The following is a 13,237-nucleotide window of genomic DNA, read 5'->3' on the forward strand; positions in this document are numbered from 1 at the left end:
TGGGCCTCCTCTTCCTGGGCTGCTCATGGGGTGCAGGCAGTGCTCTGCCTGCTGCCTGGGTCAAGTTGCAGCTGCAGTTGGCTGCTCTGGCCATGGGCGCTCTGTAGGCTGTGAGCGTACAGCAGTCAGGGCCACGCAGGCGGTAGCCACCCTTCAGCTGTAGACGCTCCCGGGGAGCAGATGGGCCCCACTGGCGAGGAAGTGCTTTAGCAAGTGGTGAGCTTGGTGGCTGCAGCTGAGACACAGCCCCCGCCCCTGTGTCATTCTTCCTCTGAGAAGCTGTGAATGAGACTTCACCCCAGTAGGTCCGAGACTCCTATGGGGTCCTGGTGGGGGAAGGCTCTTTTGCCAGACTGAGCGCTGGTGTGGCATCTGCCTGAGGGATGTTCTTCTTGCTCCTGCTGGGCTGTGGGACCAGGCAAGGCAGAACAGGGTCAGGAGGCTGCATCTCCCAGAGCTGAGAGGTTGGATTAAGGCACACTGACTTCTTTTCTTTGCTCAGGGAGACAGGGTGGGACATGGGCCGGGTTCTGCCAGGCTCCCTCAGGGATGTGGGTGCCACGTCTTGCACTGACTTGTGGTAGAGGCATTTTGACTCACAGAACGGCACCCACCTGGGAACATGTGTGTAGAGTTCATCAGAAGCAGGAGGACTTGCTGTGGCTGAAAATAGGCTGGAACCAAATCACAGACACACACTTGCCTGGCAAAGCCCCTTTCATTCACCCGTGTGCACGCCCTCGGCAGACACGACTGACACCCACTGTGTGGTTGGCAGGACACGGTGACTCAGCCAAGGATGGCCTTACAATGCTCAGCACGTTGAAAGGCTGGAGGTTTGCTTGCTTCTGGGTGCCATCTGTGTCGTGTTTTGGTTTGGAAGGACAGCTTGCTTGCTGATGAACAGTTCCAAACTCTTTTAAGCTAAGTGGTTTTTGTAAATTCTAGTCTAGACTATCCTGCATTTAAATAAAAAAAAAAGATGTGACTTCCACATGATTGGCTTTAAAGTGAACTAGTACTGTTGACCAGCTTTGAGCCCACTAAGGAGTTGGTGTGGGCTGTGCTGTATAGATGCAGGGCCACAGTGTGGTCGGGGGACTGGCTGGACAGGTGGGGCAAATGCATCCTCAGTGGGTCAGTGGGTGCCTTTCACAGGGCTTCGCAGGGAGCAGGCTCCAGTGCATCGTTGTTTACCAAGTGGCCTGCAGCTTAGGGCAGGTGTTATGGGTGGACTGAAGCCCCTGCTGTCATGGGTGGATGTGGGATCTCCCTGGCTCTAGCGTACCCTGGGGGGAAGGCAGAGGCAGCTTGGAGACCATCTATAGGTGCTGCTGGGCATGAAGCCGCTGGCCCTGTGTGGCTTCCAGGAACTCTTTGTAACCTTCGCATTTCCCTGCTATGGCCAGTCGGGGAGAGTATGTGGGCGGGGTACCAGCATCACCAGCCTGGTGGTGTCTGGGTGCCTTCCTTCACCCCACCTAGTCAAGCACTAGCTGGGCTGTATGCGGTGGGCAGACCCTGTGCCAGGCTATCACAAAGCCATGCTCTGCTGCCTTCTGCCTTCTAGCTGCATGGTGAGTGCTGTACCTCCATTACCTTCCTTTCTTATCTGTAAAGTGGGGTTGCAAGGATGAAAAGCTAGAGAGCTTTGCCTCTGGGGAGCCCAACAAGTGGTGGTCCTGTGAGAGTGAGGCTGGGTTGTGCCTACCCTGGCTGATGCCCTTGGGTCGGACTCAGGGAGTACAGGGTTTCCCCTTTGTCACCAGGGCTGCACAGGTCCGGCTTAATTACTGAGAGATTTGGGATTTTGGGTGACGTGGGAACCTCTGATGCGTGAAGAAAAGGGAGCAGTGAGCGAGGGGCCTTGTAGACTCCAGAGAAGTCTCAGTTCCTTGTTTCACGTCTAGGCTGGAAATCCCCGCAGGGCGGTAATTACTCAGAGCCTGGGGTTTACCTATGCAGCCCTTGAATTACTGAGAGGAGGAGACTGGGCTGGCCCTGCCTCTGCACATGGATCCAGGGTCAGATCAGTGATCCAGTTCATAGAGCAACTTTCAGATATGTGATGAGAGCCAGTTAAGATAGTTTTTCCAATGGGAGGTTGGCTTTAAAGATGATTCCACATGCCTGCATAGGCAAGTTATCTGAAGACAGTCTCCTGGACTCTGGAGAAGCCAGTGGAATGACTGCATCTCAGGGTTGACACGGGGCAGCGTGGCCAGGTGGTCCTTGGGAGCGGCCTGGGAAGAAAGGTTCTGAGTGGCCGGGTCCTGCAGCTCAGCTGTGGCTGTAGGATGGAAGATCACAGATGTGCCATGCTAGGTAGGCGCTAGGATGCTGTGCTGAAGACTAGAGGTGGGCCGGCTATGAAGCAGTAACCTTCCCTGGGTTACTGTCGTTTCTTTACCATGTTTTCGCCCTACCCCAACAGGGTGGCCTGGCTGGCACCCCTCTGAGATGCCAGCAGACCTCGGCTGCCCTCTGTCCTGCTTCTAACCTCATCGTCGCATGAGCGCACACATAGTGGTGTCTGCAGGTGGATGAGGGCTTTGTGGCTTGGGGCCTGCCATCATGTCAGAAGCCTGGGACCCCTCTTGCCAATTCCTCCCTCCTGGGCCCTTTGGAGAGCGCCCCGGGAAGCTGGCACATGTCTGGGTGGGCACCCTCCTGGACCCTGTGGTGTTTTCCCTAGTGGGGGTGCAGAGAGCAGGTCTGGCCTTTCCTGCTTGAAGGAGTTTTGGAATCTGTGCACGGCTCCACTTCTGCCCTCTGTGGGCTCTTTGGCAGGGAGGCAGGTACCCACCTCAGAGAGCAGACCCCAGGCCTCTTTCCACCCTAGCGGGCTGTTTTTGCACCTGGTCTATTGAGCAGCAGCTCAGCAGCCTGCAGGGGCTTGATGAGAAGCTCCAAAGGTTGAGGGTCGCACCAGATGGAACGTGCCCTGTAGTTTGAACCAGGAGTTGGGGAGGAGACGGTGTCACACAGGTGCCAGATGGTGCAGCAGGAAGCTGTGGTGAGGAATTGGAAAACAGGTATTTGCTCACTTCACCTCCACATGGCTTTGGGCTCTCTCATTCCAGATCCAGTGAAATCTACCTGAATGTTAGGTAATGGGTGTATTTTGTAACCTTTTAGATTTGTGGTGAATTTCAGAAACAAAGATAGAGAGACTAGTGTAACCATGCTCCCCAGCCCCCCCACAGTAGATAGATGCCAGTTTACGGCCAGTCAGCACTGTTTCATCTCATCCCTCCTGCCACCCACACACGCACGTGGATTATTTTGTAGCAGATTCCAGGGCACATCATTTCTTCAGTAAATAGTCTAAATCTTGTCGTTAGAAGATGAGGATGAGCAGTGTACCTTAAGGGTTCCCATAGCGAGCTGGGCTGTGGGGTTCTGCACGGATTCCTCATAGCTCCTGTGTGACCCCTCATGTGGAAGGACAGGGATGTCGCCAGCCTTGGGCAGGAGTGGGAGTGGTGGCACCCTACATTACATGGTCCAGACTCTTACCCAGGCTGCTTCTGAGGGGTGCCATCCTCTCCCTTGGAGAATCCTGTCACCTGTGTGTGTCCAGAACCCCAAATGTCATTGGGTAGGCTGTCTGGAGTAGTGAGTTAGTGAACGCTGAGGGGCTCTCTAGGAACGGAGCCTTTTTTGCTTCTTTTGTGCCTGCTCTTGGTTCTCATGTGGGGGGAAGGCCACATAAGAACCCTGGGAACTGGGTCAGTGGTGAGGAGTGTGTCGTTCCGCTCCTGACCCCCAAGCACATATCCCTGGGCGTCCCCGAGTGTGAGTGAGGATGTGCTCAGCGAGGGTCCTCTCTCCCCTCACTGAGGTCAGCCAGGAGGAGCCCAGTTTAGGACGTGCCTGTGTGTTCCATGTGGAGACACCAGCTGCCTCACATTTCTTTTAGTTCTTTATTTATTTTGGGGACAAGGTAATTAGGTTTATTTTGTTTATTTAATGGAGGTATGGGGTGCCTCACCTTCTTTCTGCTTGGGATGGATGCTCACTTTCCTATCGATACCTGAATGTCCCTCACGAATCTCTAGTCTAGGATCTGAAGGCCCTTGGTGTGATAGATAGTGGAGTCAGTCCTCCTGTCATCAGCAGGTGACCGTGTGCTCACCTGGGCCACAGCCAGGGCTGCCTGCTGACTTCCCGCCCTGCCTCTGCTCCTCTCTCCCTGTTGCCTGCCCACCTGCCTGCTCCTGCCCTTCCAGAGTAGCCTACCCCTGCTCCTGACACCTTCCCCCGCCTTGCCACCTTGCGCCTTCCCTGAGGACATTTAGGCATCTGAGTGTGCAGGAGCAGACATTACCACCCTGGAGGGATATTTACTTCCAATTGAGAGGCCACTCAAATAACAAAAATAAATGGGCTGGGATGGTGAGTTCACACAGGAAGTCAGTATTGGTAGAAAGGGGAGGTGACACTTGGCTTCACTAATTATTAAGGAAATGAAAATTAATCTGTATCTGTTGAAGGAGTCCTAATGAGAAGATGCTGCAGGCATTCAGCTGTCCCTCTTGTGTGAATTCTGCCCTCTTTGGGAAAGCCCTTTGGCAAATGGTTTTGGGAGGTGTTTTTTGTTCATTTGCTTGGTTTGGTTGATTTTAAACTGGGAAGGAATCCCAAGGGAGATATACAAAGGAGGAAGGGGCCACGGATGTTCCAGGCTGTTTTTGACAGCAGGATGCTGTGCATGTCCCTTAGGCTTTCTGACCTGTTGCGCTTCCCCAAAGTCCCCCTTGAGGGCAGCGCCTGGGAGTGGCTCAGAGGCCTCCCCACCCGCAAGGCATGGCAGTGTGTCTGCTGTGATCTTGAGTGAGTGTATTTTCAGACAGACAGGTGTCAGTGCTCAGTGACCTTGCCATTGCGGCTGGAGAAGGGGGCAGATCCAGAAGGATGAGACCCCAGGGTGGTCCTGAACATCCAGGCAGCAGGGGCAGAAAGAGAAAGGCAGAGGACATAGCATTTCCCACAGGGCCGAGAGCCTGAGAGCCTCCTTGAAGCTGAAGGTCTCTATGCACACCCACCCGAGCAGGCCTTACCTACTCCCTACCCTCGTGCAACTTCCAGGAGGGTCTCCGGCTTTGTGAGGTCTATGGCGCCAGCTTGCTGCCAGCCCCCAGGGTTGCTCAGGTGTTCTGCTTCCCACCCCCACCACCCCCAGTCTGGCAGCAGGACAGTGTCTGCCCAAGGACAAGGACACTCTGTGCTGCCGGCTCGCTCTGCAGGGACTGCTGGTTCAGGAGTGTGTGAGGACCCAGGGCTCTAAATATACCAGGGTGAGGTCACTGGGGTGGAGACAGGCCATGTGGCAAACCCAGGACCCTGCAGGGCCAGAATCCCAGGGCTTGGGACAGGGAACGGGTGGCCTCACTGTCCCTGTGGGACCGGTCTCTTCACTGCCCAGTCTCATCTGCACTGAATCCCTGCCTGTGGCATGTATAGAGGTAGGTAGAGGACTGGTTGTCTTCTGTCAGACCCCCATCCCTTGATGAAGCTTGCAGTAGGTTTTCAGGGCCATCTGGGTATGTTCGTGGACACAGCCCCAGACAAGAACATTGCTTGAGGTGAGGCAGGACTTGGTTGCCAGGGTGCAGATTAGCCCCCTGGCAGGAACAGCTTTGCAAGAGCCCTCTTGGGCAGGTTGAGGTCTACTGTTGTTGCTCTGTGGTCACTGTGCAGTTTATACTCAGAGGGGTCGGGGGTGATGTCTGCCTTCAGCTGGAAATGGGGCAGATAAGTAAGGAAAGCTGGGACTACATGTGGCCCCCGAGGATGTCCGTATCCTAGGCCTTGGTACCTGGGTGTGTGGTACCTTACATGACAAAAGAGGCTTTGTGGATGTAATCAAGGGTGCAGACCCGGATTATCTGGGAGGGTCCAGTCTAATTAAATCTTTAAAACAGAGATCTCCTGACTGGGTCAGAGAGGTGCAATGGGAGGGCTCAACCCCATGGCTGACTTTGAAGACAGAGGGAGGGGCCCTGAGCTGGGAAATGCAGGGCCCTCTGGGAGATGGGAATGGCCTTCAGATGCCAGCCAGCAGGAAACTGGGACCTCAGTCCTACAGTGAGGAACTGAATTCTGACAACACTCTGAAGGAGCAGGAAATGGGCCCTCAAGAGCCTCCTGAAAAGGGGGCAGCCTGCCCACACCTTGATCTCAGCCCAGGGAGACCTGAACCAGCCTCCTGACCTGTAGAACCTACAATGATACACATGTGTCATTAAAGCTGCTCAGTTTTTGATCATGTGTGGTCATTTCAGTGACAACAGGAAACTGGTAACACTGCAGTGCTGGCAAGGACATAGGAAACAGGTTTCCCCACCTTCCTCTCCTGTGGTGGGCGAGGAGTGGGAGCAACCTCCCTGGGGGCTCATCACAGTCATTCATGGCCTTTTTTGCCAGAAGCCCTTCTAGCTGCTGTGTGTTAGCTCAAAGTTGCATCTTGCAAAGGTGACTGCAGCCTTGTTTGAAAGGGCGAGTGGAAACAACGAAGTCTCCCCCAACGCAGAGCTCAAGTGAGGCCCTCCTCCCATGGGAAGGCTGAGCAAACGGAAGAGGCTTGTGATGCTGGGAGTTTCTGATGTAAGAAAAAGCAAGGCATAGAACCATATTTTGGTTTTTTATTGTTTGATACATGTACACAACAGCTTGTATGCAAGGAATATTTTCGGAAAAATGCAGGGAAACGCTGGAGTGGCTAGGTGGGCGACATACCTCTTTGTGCCCTTTCCTGTGCCTGCATAACTTGGTTCTGGTGTGTGTGGGGACAGGGGTAAGTGATGTGTGATTTGGGAGGGGAGGGGGGCTCCCCCCTCCAGCCAATGCACCAGAAACCTGCAGCTATGGGGGTTGTTGAGCTGCAGAAGTTCTATACCAGTTCTGGATCCAAATCCTTCCCCGGGTGTGCTTTGTCAACATTTCCTCCCAGGTTGAGGCTTGCCTCTTCATTACCAGTGTCATATCTTAATAAACAGATGTTCTTAACTTTGGTGAAGCCCAGTTCATCAGAATTTCTTCTTGGACAATCGGTGCTTTGGGGCTCCTAAGAAATCTTTTGCCTATACCCGAAGGTTGCAAAGATACTCTCCTGTTTCTTCCAGAAGCCTTAGAATTTTTGCTTTCACATTTAGGTCTGTGATTCATTTTGAGTTAATTTTTGAGTATGCTCTGATGCTTGGTGTAAATGGAATCAACAGTATGTATTTTCTGTGACTTTTCTTCCCCTGTGGTTGGAGTTTCATCTTGTTAATGTAGTTGCGGTGTGCTCGTTTCCAGGGTCTTGAATTTCTCAGTCTGTTCCTTCAATGCTTGGAAGATATTAGTGTCATTATAACATGTGACCTCATGACCTGCACCTTTCTGTGTCATCGTATCTGTAAAATGTGATAGTAATAGTACCTTCCCTTTGGGGTTGTGATAATTCAACAAAGTAGTGCTATATGGAAACAGACCTTGGTAGAAGAGGGCCGGGCTCATAGCAGGTATCATACAAGGGGCAGAATTGCTTGGTCATGAGATGTGCACGTGTTCTACTTGATTAGACACAGCCCATGGCTCCCCAGAGTTGGCTGCACCCCAGAACTACCTGGTATTGTCAGATCACATTTCTGCTGGTCAGGTGTGTATGCAGTGCACCCACTTGTGGGTTCACACTGTATCTCCTGATGACCAAGAGAGCTGAGCACTGCTGCACAGTCTCCTGTTCTGCCCAGTTCCCATTTGTGTCTCCCAGCCCAAGTTCTCTGTTCCTGTGGCATTGGTCTCCCACTGTGTAACTTGTGCTCTCCTTATGGTGTCTTTGGATAAACTCTAAAGATCTTGTTAATGTAACCAAATTGATTGGATTATTATGTATTGATCTTTTAAGCTTGGTGCGTTTTATTTGTTGACTCCTTCAGCTTCCCCCATCCGCAGTCAGATAACAGAGTTGAGTGCATCTCCCATATCAAGAGCTGATCTCGTTTCATAATCGGCTGTGAATTTCAGTTGTGTGACAGCCACTGGGGCAGGTGGGCGTATACATGGACAGGCTCATGGTAAACTGTACACCATACACTAGAGAAGGCAGACGGGAGGGTATGCACTGAGTGGCACGTTGGCCCCTGGGAGCAGGTAAGAAACTGCATGAAGTGGGGATTTTGGTGATCCTGGCTCCACTGGCTCTTGGGGAGGGAGAGTTCTGGAGCAGGCTGGGACGGGCAGAAGTGCCCAGGGTCTAACTAGCGGTTCTTGTTTTGCAGATCCGGAACATGGTGGCGGTGCAGGAGGTCATCTCCAGCCTGGAGAAATACCCCATTACCAAAGAGGCACTAGAGGTAAGTGTTCCTGGCCCAAGCACTAGGGAGGGCAGTGTGGGAGGGGCCAGGGCTGCTGCAACCTTTCCTGGCTTCGTGGAGCCTCAGAGCCTTTGCTCACTGGCCAAGTGAGGCCTTAAGAGGAGTGAGTGAGGGGGCGTGCCCTCTTGGCCTTCACTGTGCCAGCCCACAGCACATGCTCCAAGAGCACCATCTTCCCAGGGCACTCGTAGGAACTGGGTGGCTTTAGTCCCAGAGCTGGGCCTGCTTTCTCTGCAGGAGGCCCTGCACACTTGGGTGTTTCCAGTACGTGATGCTAGCAAAGCACCCTTTCAGTGGCTTTGATGATCCACACCCTCCAGGAGCTGGGGACCTGCAGGATGGTGCTCCTGAGAAGGCCACCTGTGGCCCTGGGACCATTAGGCCTGAGGACTTGGGTTTGAGAATTTAAATGTACAAAGGACCCAAAATCTCAATAGGTTTTCTGTGTGGGAAGCCAACGGTTTAGGGACAGTGGACCCATTTCAAAGATACGGGGCCCCTCCCACCATTTCTGGCTCAGCTCCCTTTTTGTGGGATGTCTTTGTCCTACAAGCGTGTCATCGTCTCTCTCTGTTTGTAGGAGACGCGACTTGGGAAGCTCATCAACGACGTCCGCAAGAAAACGAAGAATGAGGAGCTCGCCAAGCGGGCCAAGAAGCTGCTGCGGAGCTGGCAGAAGCTCATCGAGCCTGTGCATCAGAATGAGGCCGCGCTGCGGGGGCTGGCAGGCGCTGCCGGCTCGGCCAACGGGGGTGCCCATAACTGCCGGCCCGAGGCAGGGGCGGCTGGCCCGCCCAAGAGCATCCATGACCTGAAGAACCGCAACGACATCCAGAGGCTGCCCGGACAGCGGCTGGACAGGCTGGGCAGCCGCAAGCGCCGAGGGGACCAGCGTGACCTCGGCCACCCTGGACCACCTCCCAAGGTCTCCAAAGCGAGCCATGACTCCCTGGTACCCAACTCATCCCCCCTCCCCACCAACGGAATCAGCGGGAGCCCTGAGAGCTTCCCCAGTTCCCTGGACGGCAGCGGGCACGTGGGCCCTGAGGGCAGCCGCCTAGAGCACGGCGAGAACGACAAGCACAGCGGCAAGATCCCCGTCAATGCCGTGAGGCCGCACACCAGCTCCCCGGGCCTGGGCAAGCCCCCCGGGCCGTGCCTGCAGACGAAGGCAGCAGTGCTGCAGCAGCTGGACAGGGTGGACGAGACTCCAGGCCCCCCACACCCCAAGGGGCCGCCTCGCTGCTCTTTCAGTCCCCGGAACTCACGGCACGAGGGCTCCTTTGCTCGGCAGCGGAGCCCGTACACATACAAGGGCTCCGTGCCCAGCCCCTCGCCTCGGCCCCAATCGCTTGATGTCACGCAGGTGCCATCACCGCTTCCGCTGGCCCAGCCGTCCACGCCCCCGGTGCGGCGACTGGAGCTGCTGCCCAGTGCAGAGAGCCCTGTGCGCTGGCTGGAGCAGCCTGAGGGCCACCAGCGGCTCTCAGGGTCGGGCTGCAAGGCGGGGTTGCCCCTGGCGGAGCCCCTCCTGCCCCGGGCAGGCTTCTCCCCGGACTCCTCCAAGGCGGACAGCGATGCTGCCTCCTCTGGTGGCTCGGACAGCAAAAAGAAGAAGAGGTACCGACCTCGTGACTATACGGTTAACTTGGACGGGCAGGTGGCCGAGGCGGGCGTCAAGCCTGTCCGGTTAAAAGAGCGGAAGCTCACCTTTGACCCCATGACAAGACAGATCAAACCTCTGACCCAGAAAGAGCCAGTGCGGGCCGACAGCCCTGTGCACACGGAGCAGCCCAGGACAGAGCTGGACAAGCCCGAGGCCAAGGCCAGCCTCCAGAGCCCCTTTGAGCAGACGAACTGGAAGGAGCTGTCGCGCAACGAGATCATCCAGTCCTACCTGAGCCGGCAGAGCAGCCTGCTCTCGTCGTCGGGCGCGCAGACCCCGGGGGCTCACCACTTCATGTCTGAGTACCTGAAGCAGGAGGAGAGCACTCGGCGAGGGGCCCGGAAGCCGCACGTGCTGGTGCCTCACGGTCCGCCCGCTGACCTCCCAGGGCTGAGCCGTGAGGTCACACAGGATGATCTGGACAGAATCCAGGCCCACCAGTGGCCAGGGGTGAACGGGTGTCAGGACACACAGGGTAACTGGTATGACTGGACACAGTGCATATCGCTCGACCCGCACGGCGACGACGGGCGGTTGAACATTCTGCCTTATGTCTGCTTGGACTGACCGGCCTGTCGGTCTCTAAGTGCATTCCCACCTCACAGTCAGCCGTGGAGGGCGGGCAGGCGGGCGGGTGGGCGGCCGGCCGGCTAGGGCCCAGCCGCCTCCAGTGGTTGGGAATCCAGGGAGTCCGGCCCGGGGCAGGAGGGAGGGGGCGAGAGTCTCTAGGTCTCTCCGTGCTCTTCCCTCAAAATTCTCCTTCTTTTGTGAAATGCTGCTACCAGTTTACTAACAAAATTGCAAAGGAAGGACCGCGTGAAGGAAGGCCAGCAAAGTGAGTTCAGAACTCTATAGCAAACCAGCTATAAAAAGTGAGAGTCCCCCACCCCTGAAGAGGTGCGGACATTTCCCAGCCCCCGTGAGCTGGGACCTCAGTTGCAGGCAGGCACAGAAAACCTGTGGGAGAGGTTACCTTTAACACAGCAGCAGAAGCACGCATCTCATCTCTTTGCATTTTCTGTTTTTTAACATGGCCCTGAGTGTTTGAGGCAGTGGGCACAGAGGTTTGCACCCCTCCTGGCCAGCTTTTCCATCACGGTGCCAGAAGCTTCTTAGCTGTAGTGAACTGCTGGCATCAGGCAGGCCAACTGGCCAGCCCGTTTGACCCACACTTCATGGGCATCCACACATTTGTATCTGGTTTCAGTTAAAACCCAGTTTTTGAAGAAATGCTGCAAAAATTTAAGTTTTCTAGAGTTTATTTTACCCTCCTCTTTCATCTGACTACCAGATGAGTAAGTTTCCTTTGTTTTCCCCTCTTCATTTTCCCCTTCCTGCAGATATCTAGAAAAGTTCACCTTTCTAGAGTCCCCTCCCAAAAAAAAACACAAAAGTAACTGCGGGTGCTACTGGTGTGTAAGCTGTACTGTTGGGCGAGAGGAGACCTGTCTGTACGCTGGAAACACTCATAACCATTCCTTTAGATTCGTTTGCCTTATGGTTATTTGTCATAAACGCGATTTGCAAAAACAAGGAGCCTTAGTGAATGTACAGTACCTAGACTTCTGTGTTCTCAGGACGCAGAAGGGAGCAACTTTGCTATTTGGTCCAGTAAGTGGACACCTTGTGATATAAATGTGGAAATAAAAAAAAAACCATTTGCACAAACCAGTCTGAGAATTGTTTTTAATTTGGTCCTCTACAGCCAAATCAGCCCCTTTGGATTTTGGATTAGCCAAGAAGACCTGGACCCCCTGCCCAATGTTTGGGCCCCATAGCTAGCCAGACCGTGGGGAAGTGGGCAGGGCAAAGTCACCAAGTCAGTCTATTAGCCTTCTGCGTTTAAGTTCACCTCCACCTTGCCTTTCATTCATTCAGGACACAATGCCTCCCACCTCTGGGGTCACCTGCTAGCTTTGGGTGACAGAGACCAAGGGGCCACGTCAAGGAATGTTATCCTGTATCCACCCAGACCTCACCTTCCCCAGAAAGAGAAGCCCTCCCAAGCAGGCTCAGTGACCCATGTCTCAGCGACCTTGTCATACCTCCTAATATATTTTTAGTTACTACATGGCATAACTTGGCAACCCGCCCCTTAGCCCCGGCCGCAGGCTGTCAGCTCCCCATGCAGGCCTGGGGCTGTCTTAGTATCTAGCTGGGGCTGACTTAAAAAAAAAAAACAAAAAACTCCCTTGACTGTAATGTTATCATCTTTTCACTCTTCTCCCTCGTCCCTGAAACCATAAGCTAAGACTTTGGCTTTCTAGTGTTTTCACTCTGGAATAGGTCATCTTGTCCATGTCTGCTTAATTTCACAGATTGAAGAAGCAACTACCCCTTCAGAGGGGCAACCCCACAGGGCAAACCAAGGGATCCAGGAACATTCAGTCAACCCAGAATCACAGTTTCAAAGCCAGTGGGGATTTCTGACATAGCCTTGCTGCAGGACACACCATCTCCTAGAAAGAGTGAAGTGGCTTTAAGGGCAGTCTGAGGTTGAACGGTGCCCCTGCCATCTACCAGCTGTATGACTCTGGGCTAATTACTTTAATCCTATGCACTTATCCCAATTTCGGAGATGTAAGCGCTACCCCAGAGTCAAAGTTAAATGATCAAATTTTTTAAAAAATGTCAGCCAGACCATCTGTGCTGTGGAGTAGAAACTAGTTTCCTAACTCCACTGTGACTGTTTTCTCACTTGTAATGTGGCTGGCTGGTGGGTGGGTGTCCCAAGGAAATGACATTACTTTGTGACACTGTGACAAAGGGTCACAGGCACCGCTGGAAGATATCAGGGTGCAGGTTGGTGTTCTATGAGCATCTCCTTTTCAGAGACCTGGGTTTTGGGGCAGGTTACTGCTCCCCTGTCCCCTGCAGGGACCACCTCTCCTGTGTCTAGTAAGCCCTAGCGTACAGATATTGTCTGCCTTTGAGAACACAAGGTTAAGCTGAGACTTCCCCCCAACATTTTGGGGATCAAGTTGGGTTGCCGCTTTTTAATTTGCCAAATAAGGACACGGTAGAAGGGAATTTTTTAACACTCCCTATTTTCCCAAAAGCGGTAAGTACGTGATTTTTCAAACAAAGCCCTTTATGTATAAGATGATCTTGCCGAAAACACCGTCTTGTTTTCCTCGGTCGCGGCCTGGGGCTGCTCTATCCCCTCTCCTGCAGAACCCTAGAGACCGGTGCCCTAAGAGACTGCCGT

At 53.9% G+C, this 13,237-nt stretch overlaps 1 protein-coding gene across 1 annotated transcript in view; it reads left to right on the forward strand.

Annotated features, from left to right (window-relative positions):
• Positions 1-11,697, forward strand: part of MED26 (mediator complex subunit 26) — a 44,229-nt gene extending 32,532 nt beyond the window's left edge. The window contains exons 2-3 of the mRNA XM_006199092.2: positions 8,268-8,342; positions 8,944-11,697. Of these exons, the coding sequence (XP_006199154.2) occupies positions 8,268-8,342; positions 8,944-10,596 (1,728 nt within the window). The 3' untranslated portion in view covers positions 10,597-11,697. The remainder of the gene's footprint in view (positions 1-8,267; positions 8,343-8,943) is intronic.
• Positions 11,698-13,237: the final 1,540 nt, after the last annotated feature.

Source organism: Vicugna pacos, chromosome 22 (assembly GCF_048564905.1).
Source record: "Vicugna pacos chromosome 22, VicPac4, whole genome shotgun sequence".
Classification (NCBI taxonomy): Eukaryota; Metazoa; Chordata; class Mammalia; order Artiodactyla; family Camelidae; genus Vicugna; species Vicugna pacos.